General features: G+C 43.1%; 1 protein-coding gene across 5 annotated transcripts in view; it reads right to left on the bottom strand.

Moving 5' to 3' along the window:
- Window positions 1-19,035, bottom strand: part of PUDP (pseudouridine 5'-phosphatase) — a 441,859-nt gene that overhangs the window by 338,451 nt on the left and 84,373 nt on the right. For 2 of the 5 annotated variants that reach the window (XM_054544308.2, XM_002831358.3), the window contains exon 4: window positions 4,852-6,408. The exons of 2 other annotated variants lie outside the window; for them this stretch is intronic. In XM_054544308.2, coding sequence (XP_054400283.1) covers window positions 6,232-6,408 — 177 coding nt within the window. In that variant the 3' untranslated portion in view covers window positions 4,852-6,231. Of the gene's footprint in view, window positions 1-4,851; window positions 6,409-13,232; window positions 13,690-19,035 lie in introns of those variants that run through there. One more of the 5 variants, XM_009234577.3, reaches the window with a different exon arrangement.

Genomic DNA, 19,035 nt, shown 5'->3' on the forward strand with positions numbered 1-19,035 from the left:
CAGCACATCACATAGGCATGAAAAGTATTTGCAAAGCAGCAGTTCTCAAAAATGACATTTTGCAGTGTTTTCCAGAAGCAGATTCAGAAAACTTAAGACCAAAGTAATGAGGGAGCCATCTCATGACTAGATGAGCAGAAGCATACCAAAGGCTTAGTATTTCCCCAAGTAGTAGGCACCTCAAACTTATTTAAGGAAAATACTCTTCTTGATGAAACAGATACTGCAGTTGAAGCAGGAATGTGTTTGGTGTGCTGCCTTAAATAGCATGGGTAGATGTTCAAACATGTTAGGACTCACTGGCCCCAGGAAAGACCCACAAGTATCTAGTCTACACCAGGAAAGTGACGATGAAACACCAAACAGCTTATCTCCTCTAATTACCAAGAAAAGTATTTCTTTCCCAATGGTTGAAGACAATACTGTTGGGAATGATGAAGTTTTCTGGAGTGTGAAGTGGATATGTCTTATAAGTTTAATCCACAGCTTCACCACTTCATAAGTGGATAATCGAATTGTGCCTCAGTTTCCTCAGACTTGGGGATATTAAGAGTACCCTCAGTCACCACAAGGTGGGTACTAACGTAAGAAAAGAGTGTAGCAAAAGCCCAGGGGCGCATGTTCTTAAAGTGCCTAGTGTGGGATTAGAATGACAAGTGGTAGATGACCTACTTGTGCAGAAATTTAGAGTTATTTTGTGATTTTCAAATGATCATCAGCATATGAGAATACTTTATACTAACTGTTTCCTGTGAGTTTTCCCTATTTCAGCAACTATCTTGTCTGTGCCTTTCTTTGCTAGGTAAGCACTGTTCTATTGGTTGGTAGGCTTAGCAGCTCTTGGTTTTGCCTTCATGGGAGACAAACAGCATGCACCCCCGAGTAGCGGTAAAGGAATGGTACCCTTCAGCGTGTTCTGTCCTGGGCCTCTGGCAGATCCCCTGTGGTTTCGCTCTGTGTCCCCACCCAAATCTCATCTCAAACCGTAATCCCCACATGGGACTGGTGGGAGGTGATTGGATCATGGGGGTGGTTTCCCCCATGCTGTTCTCATGATAGTGAGGGAGTTCTCACGAGAGCCAATGGTTTTAAGTCTGGCACTTCGCTCTTTCAGTTTCTGTCCTGCTGACTGTGAAGAAGGTACTTGCTTCTCCTTCCGCCATGATTTTAAGTTTCCTGAGGCCTCCCCAGCCACGCAAAGCTGTGAGTCAATTAAACCTCTTTCCTTTATAAATTGCCCAGTCTCAGGCACTGTCTTTTTAGCAGTGTGAAAACAGACTAATACACACTGGCTTTTGGTTCTCTGGGTTTCCTGGATTTCTGCCCTACTAACATACTTGATTCCTGGCAGTGAGGGGTTGGTCTCCACCTGGCTGGTATCTGCATGCCAGGTTTCTGGTCTAGCTTGCAGTCTAACTCTTTCCAGGTGCATATGCTCAGATTCAAGCTCCCCAATCCCCTTGTCCTCTTGGCTGGTGGCATAACCCATACCTGGGCATGACTTCCTGCTTATATGGACTGCTTGGAGTTTGCCTTTTTTCTGTTTGGTTGTGTGGAAGTGACCCTAAGAGATGAGCCTGGGCATATTCGAAGAGATAATGACTGAGAGGTTTAGCCATACATAAAACAAAGCAGAGCCCCAGGGAAATCTAAAAAGTCCAAACAAGATCAACACAAAGTAAGCCACACCTCAACAGACCAAAGATCAAGAGCAAAACCTGAACGGTAGCTAGAAAAAAAGAGACTGCCTTAAAGGTGTGACTGCAGGACCAAGAGCTGCTTTTTCAATGGAAAACAGGAGTCAGGTAAAAAGAAAGCTACATATTTAAAAGATGAAAAAATACTGCTCTTAAACTGGAATTGAATATGCAGTGAAATGCAGTGAAAACATCCTTGAATAGAAAGTCAAATACAGACACTGTCAGACAAACAACTGAGATGATTTGCCATCATCGGATCCATATATGTAAACACTAAATGATGTTATTCATTGACTGGAGTTTCTAGAAGAATGATAATTAAAATTGATAGTGAAAATTCTTTTTTGTTTGTATTATTAACTCAATTTGCTCCACCTCCCTCCAATTCCTACATTGAAGCTCATTAACCACCGTAATGTGTCTGTATTTGGAGCTAGGACCTGTAAGGAGGTAATTAAGGTTAAACAAGGTCATTACGGTGGACTCTGATCCAATAGGACTGAAGTCCTTGTAAGAAGAGGAGATGAGGACACAGACACATACACAGAAGGACAACCATGTGAGGACACAGGGAAAAGACAGTGTCTACAAGCCAAGGAGAGAGGCCCGAGGAGGAACCAGCCCTGCCCACACCTTGATCTCACACTTCCAGCTTCTGGAGTGTGAGAGAATAAATGTCTGTTGTTTAAGTACTCTAGCCTGAGGTATTTTGTTACGGCAGCTGGAAAAGACTAAGACAGTTCATTTCTGACTTTTAAATGGAATGACTATTTTACCACTATGTACAGTATTAACTGTTGGTTTACAAAGAGATAGGCATTCTTTATATTTATCTATTTATTCTCAGTTTATTTTGACTCTGAATATGGAATACATGCCAATTCTTTCCTAAAGTGAATTTTGAAAATATATCATTTTAAGTGACTTTGCCTATGTGAAGGATGAATTCACCATCCCTTTCACACAGTTTTGAAATAAGCAGTGAATGAATACGACTTCATGCTTCCCAAGCCTTCATCTTCACTCAGAGATTAGGGAATATTAAAATTCTCAAGTAGTTTTTAAAATACATTTTGTCCCCTAGAGAAATAATTATTAACATTTTGGTAAATATTTGAAAATATTTTCATGAAAAAAATTCATTTCATATACCATGTTGTTGAAATTCACATAGAACTTGAAAATTACGGGCATTTTGCAATGAAGAATATCCAATGCTTTAATACGAGGGTGACAGTTTTACAGTTTCAAAAGGACTCTGTGAGAAGCCCCTGCCATACTGTTGGGAACCAAGGAAAGGGAGGCAATGACTTAATCCTTCACAAACAACTTAGGTCAAAAGATGTACAGAAAAAAATGTAGTTAATTTGAGGAGCAATTAAATTGGAACAGGTAACACAATGATCTCACTGCGGATTGCAACACTTCTCTCTGTCCCTTGTGTTTTCCATGGTGCTGGAAAAAGATCTCGAAACCAACCCCAACATGTCATGACTAAAGTTTAACAGACAAAATACGCTAAGTTATGTTCTTATTCAGTTTTGTACGTCTGCAATGACTGTCATGTAAGTAAAGAGTATTTCCTGAATTAATTCCATCCGGATGACAGTTTTTCTGATGAAAACAGTTACAATCCATGGAAATATTGTGTGGCTAATGAAGGAGAAAAAAATAACAGTGCTTATGTGTACAAAATATTGTCTATTCAAGAGACTCAAAAAGAACCAGAATATTTTGAGCCATCCTGAAGATCTGCTTTCAGAGATAACGTGTACTCCTCAGTCAACAAATATTCTCACCAACATCTTTGTAAAGCAAGTCTCTCCAACCAACAATAACCACCAGAGAATACTACAGACTTTGAAATGATACTGCTAATATCCCTTGCTCTTTAACACTTCATTTTCTCTTTTTAGAAGATAATAGTTCTAGAGATTGCTTGTGAAACAAAGAGTCTCATGTGAGACCAAGGAGCTTTAGTAGACTGCTTGTGGAGCAGAAGAGTACAGTGTAGACCACAGAACAATGTTCTGCAGAGGCATTATTACAGATAGGTGAAAACTCATTATTTTTCATTATAAAACTTGTTCTAATGTGCACGTTTTTTAAAATTTCGAAACACCATATAAATGTGCCAAATTTAGCATAACTGCCAAATGTAATCAAAGAAATATAAACTGCAGTGTCTAGACACTGACTACTGTTGCACAGCAGCATCACTCCTATTCCTTAGAATGCCGATTCTTTCAAGTGTAAGACAGGTGTCTTCCAGATTATTTTTTTATATAAATCACCAAACTCCATCTGAGGATTTATGAGGTGGAAAAAAAGTCTAATAAGTAGTAATTAGTAAGTTCTTAAGTGTTGTGTATGTTTCATTTAAGTGAAATTAAGATGACATTGATAGTGCCATCTCTTGGATGATGTCAGCAGTATAACAGATCCTTCCTAGGGGCATACAATATATAAGCAAACATTAGCTGCTAGTTACAGCACACCTGTATACACTCTACTAATCACTGTGTATCCCTAATACAACATACTTTCAATGAGCTATGAAAGCATAATTACTCTTTAAACTTCCTTGGCATGTATCACTCTAGTGTAAATTTGTATTACCATATCTCTGTGAAATCCATGAGCTATTCAATGGAGTAACATCCCTAAAATGTATTGAAGCAACCTGGCTAATGTGGAAGAATAAAAAAGAACGTATGTGCTTTGGCCAAGCATCAGTCTGTGTTCTTTGTCTAAAAATATAAGAATCTGGCTGCAGCTTTGGTTAAAAAACAGTAACGGACATGAGATCAAATTTACCCTGTAGGAAATTCACTCAGATGTAGACGCACATCACTTAGATATGCATTACACCCATCTGTCTTACTCATACAAAATGGCTTAATGATTAGAAAACACCAACATAAATACTTTGGAAGGAGAAGATACTAAATCAAAGAAATAAGTCTTTCATTGAAAGCCTCTATTCACCACTGCAGGAGCACGACGGCTCACTTAAAATATATAAATATCCGTTTACAGTTGGAGTACTAATTGGGATTTTTAAAAAATTTAATTAGTCACATATATATTTTACATTTCTTGGAAGACTGTTTTTTTTTAAAGGTAAAATCATGACTCTCATACAAATATCAACATGTGTCAAAAGATTTTATTAAACTAATTCAATTTGTTAGGGAAATGGTAAGACGTTACAACTGGTTAAGAGGAGCATTAAAAGTGCAGACATATATTCAGGCCATCAAGAATGAGGAAATGAATTTGCTAAATTGATGCAACATCAATCAATAGCCAGGGCCTGTCATTCACAGACAATCACTCCACCACACGCACACATGCATTCCTACGGTTTGTCCACAACTTCCAGAGCTGAAGAGCAGCTCAAGGACATCAAAGGGCAGAAGCCACTAGGAAGGGCTGAGCCACAACGGAGCAGTGCTCCTTCACTCCCGATTTCCATGGCTACCACTGTTTTTCTCTGGCAAATCACAGACGAATTTTAAAGACCGAGTAAATCTATAAAAGCGATTAATCACAGAGGTTCAATGTCTGATAAATTATTCCAAAAGTGTTCCTGGGCACTCAGACTCACCAAGCATACATTCTGAAATCAAATTCTATTTCTATCCAAAAAGCGTAGCCCATCAGTATTCTTAAAGGAGGCAAATGGTTGTTCTGAGGTAGAAAACATTCTCCAATGTAGGTAAGGATGTAGATACCAGGTAAATGTTACAGTTGTGTTCATACTAACAATAAACTATGGATGATGTGGCTCAGAGTCAAGTCAATGAGGAAAGATCCAGAGACATTCTGAGGTCACAAAAAGAATTTAAATGTTAGCTAACAAGGAGTGCTCATCAAAAACAGGACTTTCCCACTCAGACTGCAAACCAGGCAGAACTACCATCTCGCTTTATTAGTTGTCATTGCATGTTGACATCAACACTGAGGAGAGTGATGCAGATGATAGATATAAACATATCTACATACATATGCATACATAAAGCATATACTTATATGCATACACAGTTTACATTTCCCAGCCAGTGTTCAGAAAAACTAGAATAAGAGAGAAGTGATGTTCCATTTTGTCTTGGAAAAGTGTATATTTTACATATACATGCATGCATATATCTACATACATATGTATATAATGCCTACCTGCATATTACCAAACTGATACACACGTGTATATATGGAGGTGCGTGTGTATATACATGTACATTCACTTTATCACATACTCCATCAGCTTGATTTCTGAGATGGTAATTCAAGTTTCATCTTTGTTCTGGGCTTCGTTTCTGTCTCTACTGTATTTTTTGTCTCAACCGTCAAGTCACATTTTATCAACATGTTAAACTGGGACAAACCAACATGGGATGGAAACTCCAATCTCAGGAGGCTAAAATCACGGCGCAGGTTGGGATTGAAGAGTTGCTGATTTCCTTTCCCTTTCTTCCAGCAGTGTGGACCATGAGAGTGGGCTAGGGGCGGAAGACTGAGGCCCTCCCTCTCACTCATAGGGGGGCAAACCAAACAGCTCGGGCTGGAAGTCCTGCAGGGAATTCAGCACCAGGGTGGCCTTCGTCGTCAGATCTCGGCTCAAGTTTCCGTCAGGAACCATGACCACCTGCATCCCAGCTGCCAGGGCCGCCTCTACCCCGTTGGGAGCATCTTCAAAGACAAGGCACTGTAGGAAGAAAAAGAAAGTCGAGATGGCCTTTTATGGAACCAGACGTGTGGATGAAGTGTTTATTATCGTCGTCACCATTGGCTCTGCAACTGTGCAGAAAGAGACAGAATTACAGTGGGGGCTCCCCACAGTAGAGATTGTGGTGAGGACAGCATGCTGTTTCTTACTGGCTCCGGGGGTCTCCCCGCCGTGGCTCCTTTAAAGGGGAGAGGTTTCTGTTGCAGCCAAAGCATTGTTGAAATGGAGCGCAGCTGTGTGGTGAGGCAAGATTCTCAGCTTAAAACTTTATTTTATTGGGATCATAACAATCTGTTCAATCAATAATTGAACATTCAGAGTGTGAGAGGCAATTGCAAAACTAAAAATCATGCTCTTAAAATATAAAACCACTTCAGAGCTGCTCCTGTTTTATGTACTGTGGTTTGAAAATTAAATGGTTAGAATCTTTTAAGTTAAAAATTCAGTTCCTGTGTGTGCTAGTGTGACGTGACAAATATGAGCACGAAAACGTAGTGTGCGTGCATGCTCTCTTTTGGATAATCGCGAAAATCCACTTTATTATTGGGATTACAGACACAACGCCATCCAAAACCTGTGGTCTCTTCATTCAGACACCCACATTGAAAATGGGGTGTTTCCTACTGGCAACTGCAAAGATATGGAATCAACCTAAGTGCCCATCCACCAATGAGCGGATAAAGAAAATGTGGCATATATACACCATGGAATACTACTCAGACATAAAAAGGAATGAAATAATGTCTTTTGCAGCAACATGGATGGAGCTGGAGGCCATTATTCTAAGTAACTCAGGAATGGAAATCCAAATATCGTATGCTCTCACTTATAAGTGGAATCTAAGCTATGAGGATGGGAAGCCATAAGAATTCTATATAATGCATTTTGGGGACTAGCGGGGTGAGGAAGAAAAGACTACATACTGGGTACAGTGCACACTGTTCGGGTGATGAGTGTGCTAAAATCTCAGAAATCACTGCTAAAGAACTTATCCATGTAACCAAAAGCCACCTGTACCCTATAGACTATTGAAATAAAAATTAAAATTAAAAAGGAAAAAAATGAAGTACTAAAAAAAATACATAAAATAAAATGGGGTGTTTGTACACTGCATTTATCAGTGAGCTCCTAAAGGTGCCACCACATTGACAATGTTACAGTAAGTTTCACATGAGGGCTCCCTCCAAAGGAGACACCCCACAGCCTGCTCCATAGTATAAACAAGCATAATCCACATGTGCTATTTTCATATCACCGACCCTCTCAGGAAGACATACACTTAGGAAGCTTCTTCCCTACATTCCTAGAATGGCGCACACTTCATGTGAAAACAGATTTACTGATGCTTTTTAACTGAGACTCTGCAGAGGCCCAGAGATCTGTAAGGGAAAGAGAGGTCCTTGCCATGGCGACCTATGCTGAGGAGTCTCGCCTGTTCTTCTCCACATGTGGCCTAGAACTCCACGAGTTGTTGAGGTAGGGCCTTTCAGCTCTCCACTCATCTCTTCTTTGTCTCCTTTGTCCCTCCGCATTTTTTTTTTTTTTTTTTTTTTTTTTTGGTGAGATAGAGTCTTGCTCTCTCGCCCAGGCTGAAGTGCAGTGGTGCGATCTTGGCTCACTGCAGCCTCTGCCTCCCAAGTTCAAGCAATTCTCATGCCTCAGCCTCCCAAGTAGCTGGGACTACAGGCATGCACCACCAAGCCAGTTAATTTTTTTTTGTATTTTTCAGTAGAGACAGGGTTTCACGATGTTGGCCAGGCTGGTCTCCAACTCCTGGACTCAAGTGATCTGCCCGCCTCGGCCTCCCAAAGTGCTGGGATTACAGGTGTGTGCCACCACACCTGGCCCCCTTTGCCTTTCATTATGAAAATGTCCTCTTCGGCTCACCACCAGGTATATAGCAGCGACTCAATGCACTGGTGTCCCGGAAAGGGCTCACAGAAGCCTGATGCCAGGTCTGAAAGAGAAGCTCTGCATTCTTTGGCGTTTTCAGCAGAAAACACTGAAACACACACACAGTCTTAACTACTAGTGGTCTGTGCTGTAGCCAGCACGATGACTTTTTTCTTTTTCTCTCCCTCCCTTTTTCTTTCCATTACCCCATTCTTTCCTTCAATCTGGGGCTAAAATATCACATTAGCCAACTTACCCCACAGGGCTGAACCCTGGATTAAGTGAGTTAATCCATGTGACAGTGGAATGTGAATGCTACCTTACTTTCACAGAGGGAACTTGGTTGGCCCAGCTGTTTCGGTTTGCTTGGAACCGAAAGGTCGGCTGTGGGGCAGGATGTTCCGTGCTATACCCTGGACAGTCCCAGGCAAGCCACAGTAGTCCGTCCCAACACCTCCCTTCCTACAGCCTCTGACATCCCCTGGTTTCCTTCTCCTGTGAGACACTGGTCACCGTAGGACGCGGGAAGAAATGACTCCACTTAGACTGTCCAGGTTGGTTTTCTCTGTTATCTCATTCAGTGACTACCTGTTCATGATATTTCTGCCCTTGCCTTTTTAAAAGTTATGACTTGATCGTATTCTAAATGCCCTCCACTGTTTTTATCTGGGACCAGAGATAGGCACTTAAATGTCAAATGACATTTCGAAATATCCGTCACCTTCTCCGGGGATTCTGAAGCTTTGTGCAGGGTCCACCTGTGAAATGTGGACTGGGGTAGAGGAAGAGATGGATTATCCCCTGGGGTAACACTGCTTGGCTAAAGTTGTGAAAGCAGCTTTTATTCTCTATTTGCGTGAGGCTGCTTCCAAGGAGCAAGGCAGGTGTGTGGGACGGGAAATCAGTGGCTGACTGTGGCAGTTCCCAAAGAGATAATGGAAGGCACCCAATACACCTGCACTCACCTAAAGGGGGTCATATGGTTTTGCTGTGTCCCTACTCAAATCTCATCTTGAAATGTAGCTCCCAGAATCCCCACGTGTTGTGGGAGGGACCTGGTGGGAGACAATTGAATCACAGGGGCAGTTTTCCCCATACTGTTCTCATGGTAGTGAATAAGTCTCACAAGATCTGATGGTTTTATAAGGGGAAACCCCTTTCGCTTGGCTCTTATTCTCTCTCTTGCCTGCTGCCATGCAAGACATACCTTTCACCTTCTGCCATGATTGTGAGGCCTCCCCATCCATGTGGAACTGTGAGTCCATTAAACCTCTTTTTCTTTGTAATTTACCCAGTCTTGGGTATGTCTTTATCAGCAGCGTGAAAATGGACTAATACAGGGGGTCTGCAGTGGAGGGAAATGCAGGCCCCATGGTGTGCCTTCACACCTGAGAGATCTTTCCAAAGGCAGCCCCTGTTTAAAGGCAACTAAGTGAGGGCTGTGAGTGAGGAGGGAAACTTGCAAGTGTCTGCGGCACTGACAGCGGGAGCAGCTGACACCAGCTCTTGGAGACCTTTTTACTCTTTCTCATGGCTTTCACGTTTTGCTGGTTCCTCTGTGTTCAATTAATCTGTCCTCACCTATTTTTAAGAATAATCCAAAATGGCACTGACATCTGGAATATTACACACAACATGTAAGACAAATTTCATACATAAAGTAAGGGGGACTCGAATAAGCATGAAGAGTGGCAAAAAGTCAAGGTTGGTAACTGGTTGCTATCACAATCAATCACAATAAGGTGACACAGGCTGGGCACAGTGGCTCACACCTGTATTTTGGGAGGCCGAGGTGGGCGGATCACTTGAGGTCAGGAGTTCCACACCAGCCTGGCCAACATGGTAAAATCACATCGCTACCAAAAAATTAAAAAATTAGCCAAGCATGGTGGCGCATGCCTGTGGTCCCAGCTACTCTGGAAGCTAAGGCAGAAGAATGGCTTGAACCCAGGAGGTAGAGGTTGCAGTGAGTCAAGATCGTGCCACTGCATTCCAGACTGGGCCACAGAGTGAGACTCCGTCTCAAAAAAAAAGAGAAGGTGACATAATAAGCTTATGCAACGGAAGGGCCATTTGAAATATGTCCATGTGAGTAAGTAAAACCCTCAGTGTTCAAATGATTGAGGGGAAACCTAGGAAGACAGGCCAGTTGGTTTGGGTTTTCCAGCACAAGATTCTTGCAAAGTTAACTATTCTAAAAGGTCAAAAGTAAGTACAGCCTCTGATGTAAACAGCCATGGGTGATCTCAGCCCAAAACAAACAGCAATGGGATACATGACGCCCCTGGCACCTGAAACCCTCTTCTTCCTCCTCTCATGTGGCCGCTTTGCTAACAGCTGTCAGGAGATACCTTTCCCCGACATTTGCCGGACCCTTACACTTCATGTCCGCTAACGAGAATTCCATTTGATCAAGATGGAATTTGAAACCAGAACCTGAAGTTTCAAAAGCTGATAGAATAGTCAGCTGGAGGTGGTCGATGATGGAAACGTGCCAGGAAAACTCAACAGAACAGGAGTGGAGCAGAAGTGAATGTTTACAGGAAAACAGCCTGTAACACCAGGCATTGCTTGCACACAAAATTTAAAGAAAGTCCCAGACACAGGACAAAGAGAAGACATCAAACACGAGTCCTGAGAAGAAACCCCCTGGTGCTAGGCCCAGATGGCACCTGCACCACACACACAGCCTGCACGTGGGAAATGATTCGGGGTCACGCCACAGCATCTGGAAGTTTGGGTTTTGTTGGTTTGGTTTTTTTCCCCTAGAAACAGTAGAATTATAAAGCAGAACAACTACTGTGTCCTGAAGCACCTATTAAAAATGTCCCAAAAGGTTTATTTATTTCCATTTTTTTTGTTGTTTTTTGAGACATAATCTGGCTCTGTCACCCAGGCTGGAGTGCAATGGCAAGATCTTAGCTCACTGCAACCTCCACCTCCCGGGTTCAAGCAATTCTCCTGCCTCAGCCTCTCGAGTAGCTGGGATTACAGGCGTGCACCACCACACCCGGCTAATTTTTTTTGTATTTTTAATAGAGATGGGGTTTCGCCATGTTGGCCAGGCTGGTCTTGAACTCTTGACCTCAACTGATCCACCCGTCTCGGCCTCTCAGAGTGCTGGGATTAGAGGCGTGACCCACTGTGCCCAGCCCCAAAAGATTTTTATGTCGTCTTTAGACTTCATTACACCCAAAGATCTAATGCACTTGTAAACAGGACCACACCTACAAGAAAAGTACCCGGTATCTAAAAGCCTAACCATTTAAAGAATTTTCACAGCATGGTTGTCTATCTACTGAAACTTAAGGATTTAAGAATAAATCCTTAAAAGCTATCTTGGAACAACTGTGTCTGGTAATCACAGGACTTAAGCGTCAAAAAAAGAAAGAAGAATATAAGCTAAATACAGTTTATATCTTGCACAAATAAAATTAAGGAGGAAGTATGTTTTTTATTTTCGAAGGCAGAAATACCTCAACACAGTTTCCGTCTGCCACACCCAGCTACAGCAAAAGGAGGTTCACCCTGACTGAACTTGGCTCTCATGCTTCCTTTTAAGCACCTCATCTTTTCACTTAGGGAGTAGCCCTTCCTGTCCCACCATGACTGACCGATTACACTTGACCTAAAACTCATTCATACCACCACCCATACAGTGAATCATGGATTTCTATGTTTGCATCTGTAGAAAGAAACTTCTCTCTCTAAGCCAAGGGACTTCAGCCTCTGCAAGTGGGGAGTGGAGGCAGACTGACTTTTCTCTGCATGGACTTGGTGGGTTGCTCCTCTGAAGGTGGTGGCCAGGGACAGGGAAGGTGGAAGTGCCCACGGCTCCCTTCTCTTTTCTAGCAGGGCTCCTGCACCTTCAGTGAAGCCGGAGAACTGGGGTTTGGTCCAGGGGATAGTGCTGGCACCTGTACATGCTCCCGGCAGGCCTGCGGCCTCCTGAAATCTCCCTCCTTCACCCCACATATCATCTCTGTGTCAGGACATGCACAAGGATGTGTGTGTACGCATGCATATTCTAGATGATTTTAATTAATTTTGTGATCATTTTGTAGTGTATTTAGTGGAACTTCTAAGGCTGACTTCCACATCTTCAAGGAAGTATCTGGTCAAGAATATTCTTGACGCAGCTTGTACCGATGCTTACATATCGGCTGTAACTAGGCAGGGCCCGGTTTTCACGCACCTTCCCAGGATGCCATGGCAAATCGTGAGCACTGATGAACGTCTGCTAAATTAGTGAAGATGGTGGAGGTGTCCTGGTACAGGACTTAGAGCCACAAAGGGGCCATGGAAAGTCAGCGCTAGGGAATAGACAGAGCAAATGTAGCATCTCCTCTGCTTAGGGCAAGGGAAGTTCAGAGGCAAGCTGGAGGTCATGCAGTCAGGCGGAAGACAGAACTCTTGAATAGAATCCAGGTCTGCAGAATCCAATGTTCTTTTCACTCTACCCAGCTGAAGGCTAAAATATATCTGATTTCCATCTCCAGGCAAGGAGATGAGCTTAATTAAACTGTAGCTTGAGGGATTTAGTTTAGGGAGCATGACATTTCCAACAACAAGGGAGGTGAAGCACCTTGGCGGCTTATCACTTGGCAGTGATGAACTGACTTCTCCAACGATGTTGAAGTGCAGCAGCGACCTTTGGATGGTCTCTGTCCAGGGGACTTAAAAAGTCCTTGTACTTTAATTTCTTAAAGACAAATATCATATAGCTTAAAAGTTCCATTTTATAACTAGCAAGTTGCATGTAAGAGTATCTTTGTCTGACAGCAGCAGGGTGTCTTAGTCCCTTCAGGTTACTGTAAGGAAATACCACAGACTGGGTGGCTTAAACCCCAGACAGGGATTTCCCATAGGTCTGGGGCCAGGTGGTGTGAGATCAGGGAGCCAGCGTGGTCTCTGGCTCCCTGGTCTCCTCCTAATGCATTACACTGGGGGTGAGGATTTCAGCATCTGAGTTGGGGGAGGGAAACAGTCCAAACACAAGGGCAATGAATAAAAATGGATGAGATTACAGGAAAACCTGAGAAGCAATAGGGAGCTGGATGATACCTGGGATGTTAAGCCTGATGGAGAAGCTGATTCTCACGTTTCTGATGTGGTGGGTCTTGGGGCCGCCATTCTGGTGGCAGGAAGGAGAGGTAGCTTTTTTGACAAGTTGGGTTTGAGGCCATCGTGGGACACCCAAGTAGAAGGCTCGGGGTCTCCATGCGCTGTGGCTGTGAGCTGGAGATGCGGTCAGGTGTCATCAGAGCAGAGAAGCAGCTGATTAGACAGAAGGAGGAGCGCTGAGAAGGGACTCCGGCAGCCCTGGCATTTCTGTGGGGTGAGCAGACGAGGTCTATGGATGGAGCTCTAGGTAGTTTGGGCAGGAAGGGAACACAGTAGGAGGCAGTGTCAGGAGCTAGGTTAGGTTTTCAAGAGGGAAGGAGAAGGGCCCGCGGCTTGTGATGCTCTCGCGTTCCTCCCCAGCTCTCACTTCCTGGTGATGCTTCCACCTTTGGCTCCTCCCTGCTGCAAATCCCCATCCCTGTGGCACTTGCCCACCATTTCTTCTCAGCAGCTGGGATCAACAGCACGTCCCATCGGGAAGCAGACAGAACGGTCACGGCAGGGAAGGAGCCAGCCCCTTTCCAATCCTGCACACTGGGACCTCCTCCAGGCCACAGGCAGAGTGCTGCCCATGCCTACTTGGGATCACATTTCGTAACAGATTTTACCTTTTAAACTATGATGTGTCTGTTTTAAATTATGTGCCTCATTGGAACTAGTGAGCTTTCCAAATATTACTATATCATCTCTAAGGAATAAAGCTTTCCCTTTTGCTTAGTGAAATACAACATTTGGAAGGAAGTCACTGAAGGGTACTTTCAGGGCTCCCAGAAGCGGTCCTGGAATTACATGGAAGCACAGAAAGTACAGCAGCTGCTCACAACTATTCATCAATTATAAAGCCATGTATGATCTGAATCTCATCACCAAAACCAGGCTTTTTCCTAGGAGGTTTTTTCCTATGCATTAATTTTGTAATATTAAGTTCAATTTTCACATGGTGAGACAACAAAACTTCAAGGGGGCCTTAAACTTTGTTTTTAATTTTGATTGGCAGTGCTCACATCTAAGGTTTAAGTTCTGTTTGACTTCATGTTCCTTGTCAGATAATGATCTGTAAATAAGTATCACAATGTTGTCATGTTGGATACATATACACTATTAGATGTTTGTTTAAACATGAAATTTTTAAGTACTGCTGTCAAAATGACTGCTGAGGTATGCGTGTATTTTGTTATTAATTAGTACTTTTGTTCATATTATTCATCAATCCATCCATCTGTCCATCCATCCCTATTTATCAATCTATCCATCCCTCCCTTCCTCCTGCTCTCCCTTCCTTCATCCAAACATCCACCTACCTACTAGTAAGCTACATACGGTGCTGCATTCCTCTAAGTAATAATGCTGAGGTGGAGGTCAGTATCCCTTGTGCACCGCAGAGCTACTGTTTTACTGAATCGATAGTGCTCTGAAAATCAAACTATAAAACCATTATTGATATAAACATGTTTATAACAAAACCCTTTAGAGTTACAAGCTAGGTAAATGAATGAACTACACCCCTAAATTGATTCCTTTGAAAAAGGTATTGAATGACTTGGTTGGGGGGTGGGCAGGAAAGCTTCCTAACGAATTCTCTCTGTGTCATTTTATTCAATAAAAGTACATTACAGGCACTCTTAGCATGCATATTAAAGTGTATGTATGTAAATTAAGTGGTGAGCAAAAGACTTCAAGACAGCTCAAAAAACCTTCCTGATTTCCTCTTTTAATGGTACAGATGCTGTGTCCACCAATCTGTCAGAAACCAGTGAAAACCCAGCAAGGCCCTGAAAGGTGCTGACTGTCTTAGAGTCAAAAACAAACCGCAAGTTTCTAGATGGTCACTAGAATCATTTTCTTTTTCCACATCCTCTGAGTAAAACGTGAAATCAATTCATTTTCCGTAGCCTTCTGCATGAGACTCATGATCCGCAAGTGTGACGGGAGGCCTCTATCAGTTTTTTGTGTTTAGAGGGACACTATGACTTCAGACAGACTGGGGAAGATTAGCCATGTACAGGATTAAAATGCCCTAACCTGTAGAGCAGCAAGTTGTGTTTATTTTCAACAGCACTTTCGTTATGGAAAAACCACATTTAGGTGTCTTAGATGAGACTTGCTTGTGGTATGCTTGCTGTAAAATATGACTCCACACATTGTCAGGACAGCAAAAGCACAGCGATGTTTTGCCTGCTTTTGAGAGAAGCTACGGAGGGGGCTTCCCCAAACAGGATTATCACGGCATAAAGAGAGTGCTTTGCTGGCCTGTGTGAGTGATTTTTCCATGTCATCTCCAAATGTGCCATGTAGAAGAAGCTGCCATTTATAATGGGAACTGATAAACACAGAGAAAAAAGCCTAAGGAATTCATTGGACCTGGAGGGGATTAAAAGACTTCGTGGTTAAATGAGCTGGTGGATGAGCCAACGAGCTGTCTGTGTGGTGAGCACGTGGCAGCTGGCAATGCAGAGGCCTCTCTTCGGTCCTTTTCATCCTGACACCCATTGTGCATGGCCCAGCAACCTACTCAACAGGGGATGAGAGGCCTACAAAGCCAATGCCCTTCAGGATGGATTTATTTTCTGGTTTTCACAGGGATGCCCTCAATTCTCCTTCCTGCAAATATAATAACTGCTGACTCCTGAAATAAAAGCCGGTGTTTATAGCTGTGGTTGCAAAGTCAGTGTTTCCAAAACAAAGATGTGTTGCAGTACCAGGTGAGGCTTACATTGTTTTCACTGGCCTGCCATACCCGTATTAACGTTCAATTCTAAACTGTCTAGTAGTAGAATGTTCATGGGGTAAGGGGTTTCTAGAATGTTCTGTGACATAGCAGTCCAGAGAAATTTTCCAGAAAAAGGAGATTCCTCCCATTAAATGAGGAACTGGGGACCTGCCATGTACAATTAGCACAGAAATGTTTCCAGAAGTGCTGTCATGGATAACTCTGTAGTTGAAACTTCACTGAGGCCTCTCAGGCATGGACACCTATCTTCAGAGCAAATCAATGAAGGTCCCGCAAAGCAGCACTCCGAGGAATCTATTTTGGGGAAGTTTTCGCAAAGAGTAGCCGAATGTGGCATGACTCACGTCAATGCAAATGCAATTCATTTGCCTTGTTTTCTTGAACTATTCTGAATCTTACCTGTAAATAATGACAGATGAGGCAGATTTCACCTTAAATGCCTATCCTCTTGCAGGAATGGTTGCTTACATGGCATTGAGGCTATTGCTTAATTCAGAACTGAAGGGACCAGCTCTGTGAGGGCACCCTCCCTAGGCCCCTCGGCAATGGGCTCTGCTGACCACTCATGACAAAATGGCGCCCGGGGCACCTGTGAGGGCAACACAGGGCCTGGTCCATCCCTCTCTCCTTTCCTTTAGATAGAGAGGGGCGTGAGCATATTCTCAATCCTGGAAAACAGAGGTGGAAGGCATCTTGCCTTCCTTTCTCTAACCTGAGATGCCGATGGAGCCTAGGCTAGAAGACTGACCTGGCTGTAGGGGCTAGAGAAGAGCGAGAATGTGCTGGATGTGGGGCCTGGCCTGAGGGTGGAAATTACTGGGGCTACTGACACAGTACTTGTCTGATACTGTGTATGACTAACTCAGTGTTTCTCAACCATTTCATTCATGATCACCCCCAAAAAAGCTTTTCCAGTTATCGTCCCCCAACAGTCTATCCCCATAACATGTTATAATAACACAGACGCACTATATTTTTCTGTATGTGTATTGGTGCTTGATACGTTAAAAAAAAGTAAGGTTTCATTTTCACCTCCCCAAAGCCAATTTTTATACCTTGGGACAAAATGCATGGACTATTCTATTCAATTTTACTCAGTTGAACAGTTTTTGGAGAACCTACTGAAATCACTCTCAGGGAAGGGTCCCACTGACCCAGGAGAAGAAGGCTTCACAGAGTAGAGAAGTAGCTGAAGATTTTAGAGAAAAACACTCTCACTACAGAGAATAATACCCCCACCCCCACCCCCACTGCCCGGAAGATCACAAATGAACTGTAACCTTCCAAAGTCAACACACAACATTTCATAACTATGATGTACTTGGGGAGCTGTTCAATTGCATGGAATAATTCATATATTGAAGAATGTGGAGAACAAACAAATGAATCTCTGACAAATAACACTATTCCAGGTAGCAGTCTTCAAATATGCCCTCCCACCAACTTCAAATTTTATAAATGAATGAATCAATGATACCCAGTGCTTGGCAGATGGGACATGCTCCGTCGCTATCAGCTATTATTATGATAATGGTGATCCATTCTGTAGACGTTACAAAAAGTTCACTATGAAGTTTAAAATTACTCAAGCTTGTGTTGGGACTGGGACTAGCACCTTATATTCTAGTGACTATGCCACTAAATATCTCAATTACTAGCCAGGATATTGATAAACTGCAAATTAATGGCATTTGTTTCTTCCTGTTTTTTTGTGAGATTCATCAGAAATGCATATTTATATTAGAAGCTGGGCTTTAATCAATAGCTATCAGCAATTCAAGCATGTTAGACATATTTTGAGGAAATTAACACCTACATAAAGTACTGTCTTGGGCAGGCAGAAGACAGAAAGCAGAGCAGACAGCTCTCCGGCCTCCCTGGAGTTCATGGTCTCCAAGGCAGGAAACATGCACTGGGGAATCCCTGCTAATAAAAGCCCGCTGTGGGGAGCCCTGTTTGAGGCATACAGTCCTCTGGAGCAGGGACAGCAGTCCATTCACCAGGATTTGGAAGATGGATTTGAAGGAGTGGGTTTAGGGAAGATGACTCAGGGATGTCTGGTCAGAGGCAGGTCATGAAAGACAGGCATAATCGCACATGATGTATGTAGCCACTGGGAAATGGAAGATGTGTGTGGGGTGAGAAATGCAGGCAGAGGGAAGAGCTTAGCAGAGACAGTTACTGGCTGCACTCCAGTGCGGAGAGGCTTGTCGGGATGAGATGCACATGCAGAAAAATAAACATTGTACTGGCGGCAGGCAGAAGACAAGGCCCCAAAAGGAAACCAGAAGTAATGAGTGATGTAGGGAGCAAGGGGTCAGGCTGAGAGGTCTGTGCTTTACGAGGTGGGTGGGGAGGGAAGCTGGGGAGGGTGAGACGAGGTCAGAGCAGGGCAACTGGTCATATCAGTGTTTTAGAAACATCAAAGAAGCAAAACCACTGATTTACCAAGAAACTCTGACCATTGTTAAAGGCAGTGCCCCCCTACCCTAGCAGTATTATGTCTAGTAAGATTATTCGACAGCATGACTGCTTAATTTTTTTTTTTTTTTTTTTGGAAATCCAAAATACAACTCATCCACTGAAATACCTGGCTTAGTGTCAAATGTTTTATTCCGCAATGGTGGCTTAATTCAGATGGGTTGGTTACATGCTACCTGCTATTAAGATGGCCTCATGCAAATTGTCATTCTTTGAAACTGCTGGTATGTGGAGATTGCACAACTTCATGTACAAATGCACACGGAACCAGAGAAACCACTTAGCAGCTACACTGGTACAACACCACCATACAAATGAATTACAAAGCAGCCCTCAAGAGACGTTACACACGTGATAACAAGTAGTCACTGCTGGCC

This window comes from Pongo abelii, chromosome X (genome assembly GCF_028885655.2).
Source record: "Pongo abelii isolate AG06213 chromosome X, NHGRI_mPonAbe1-v2.0_pri, whole genome shotgun sequence".
In the NCBI taxonomy this organism is placed as follows: domain Eukaryota; kingdom Metazoa; phylum Chordata; class Mammalia; order Primates; family Hominidae; genus Pongo; species Pongo abelii.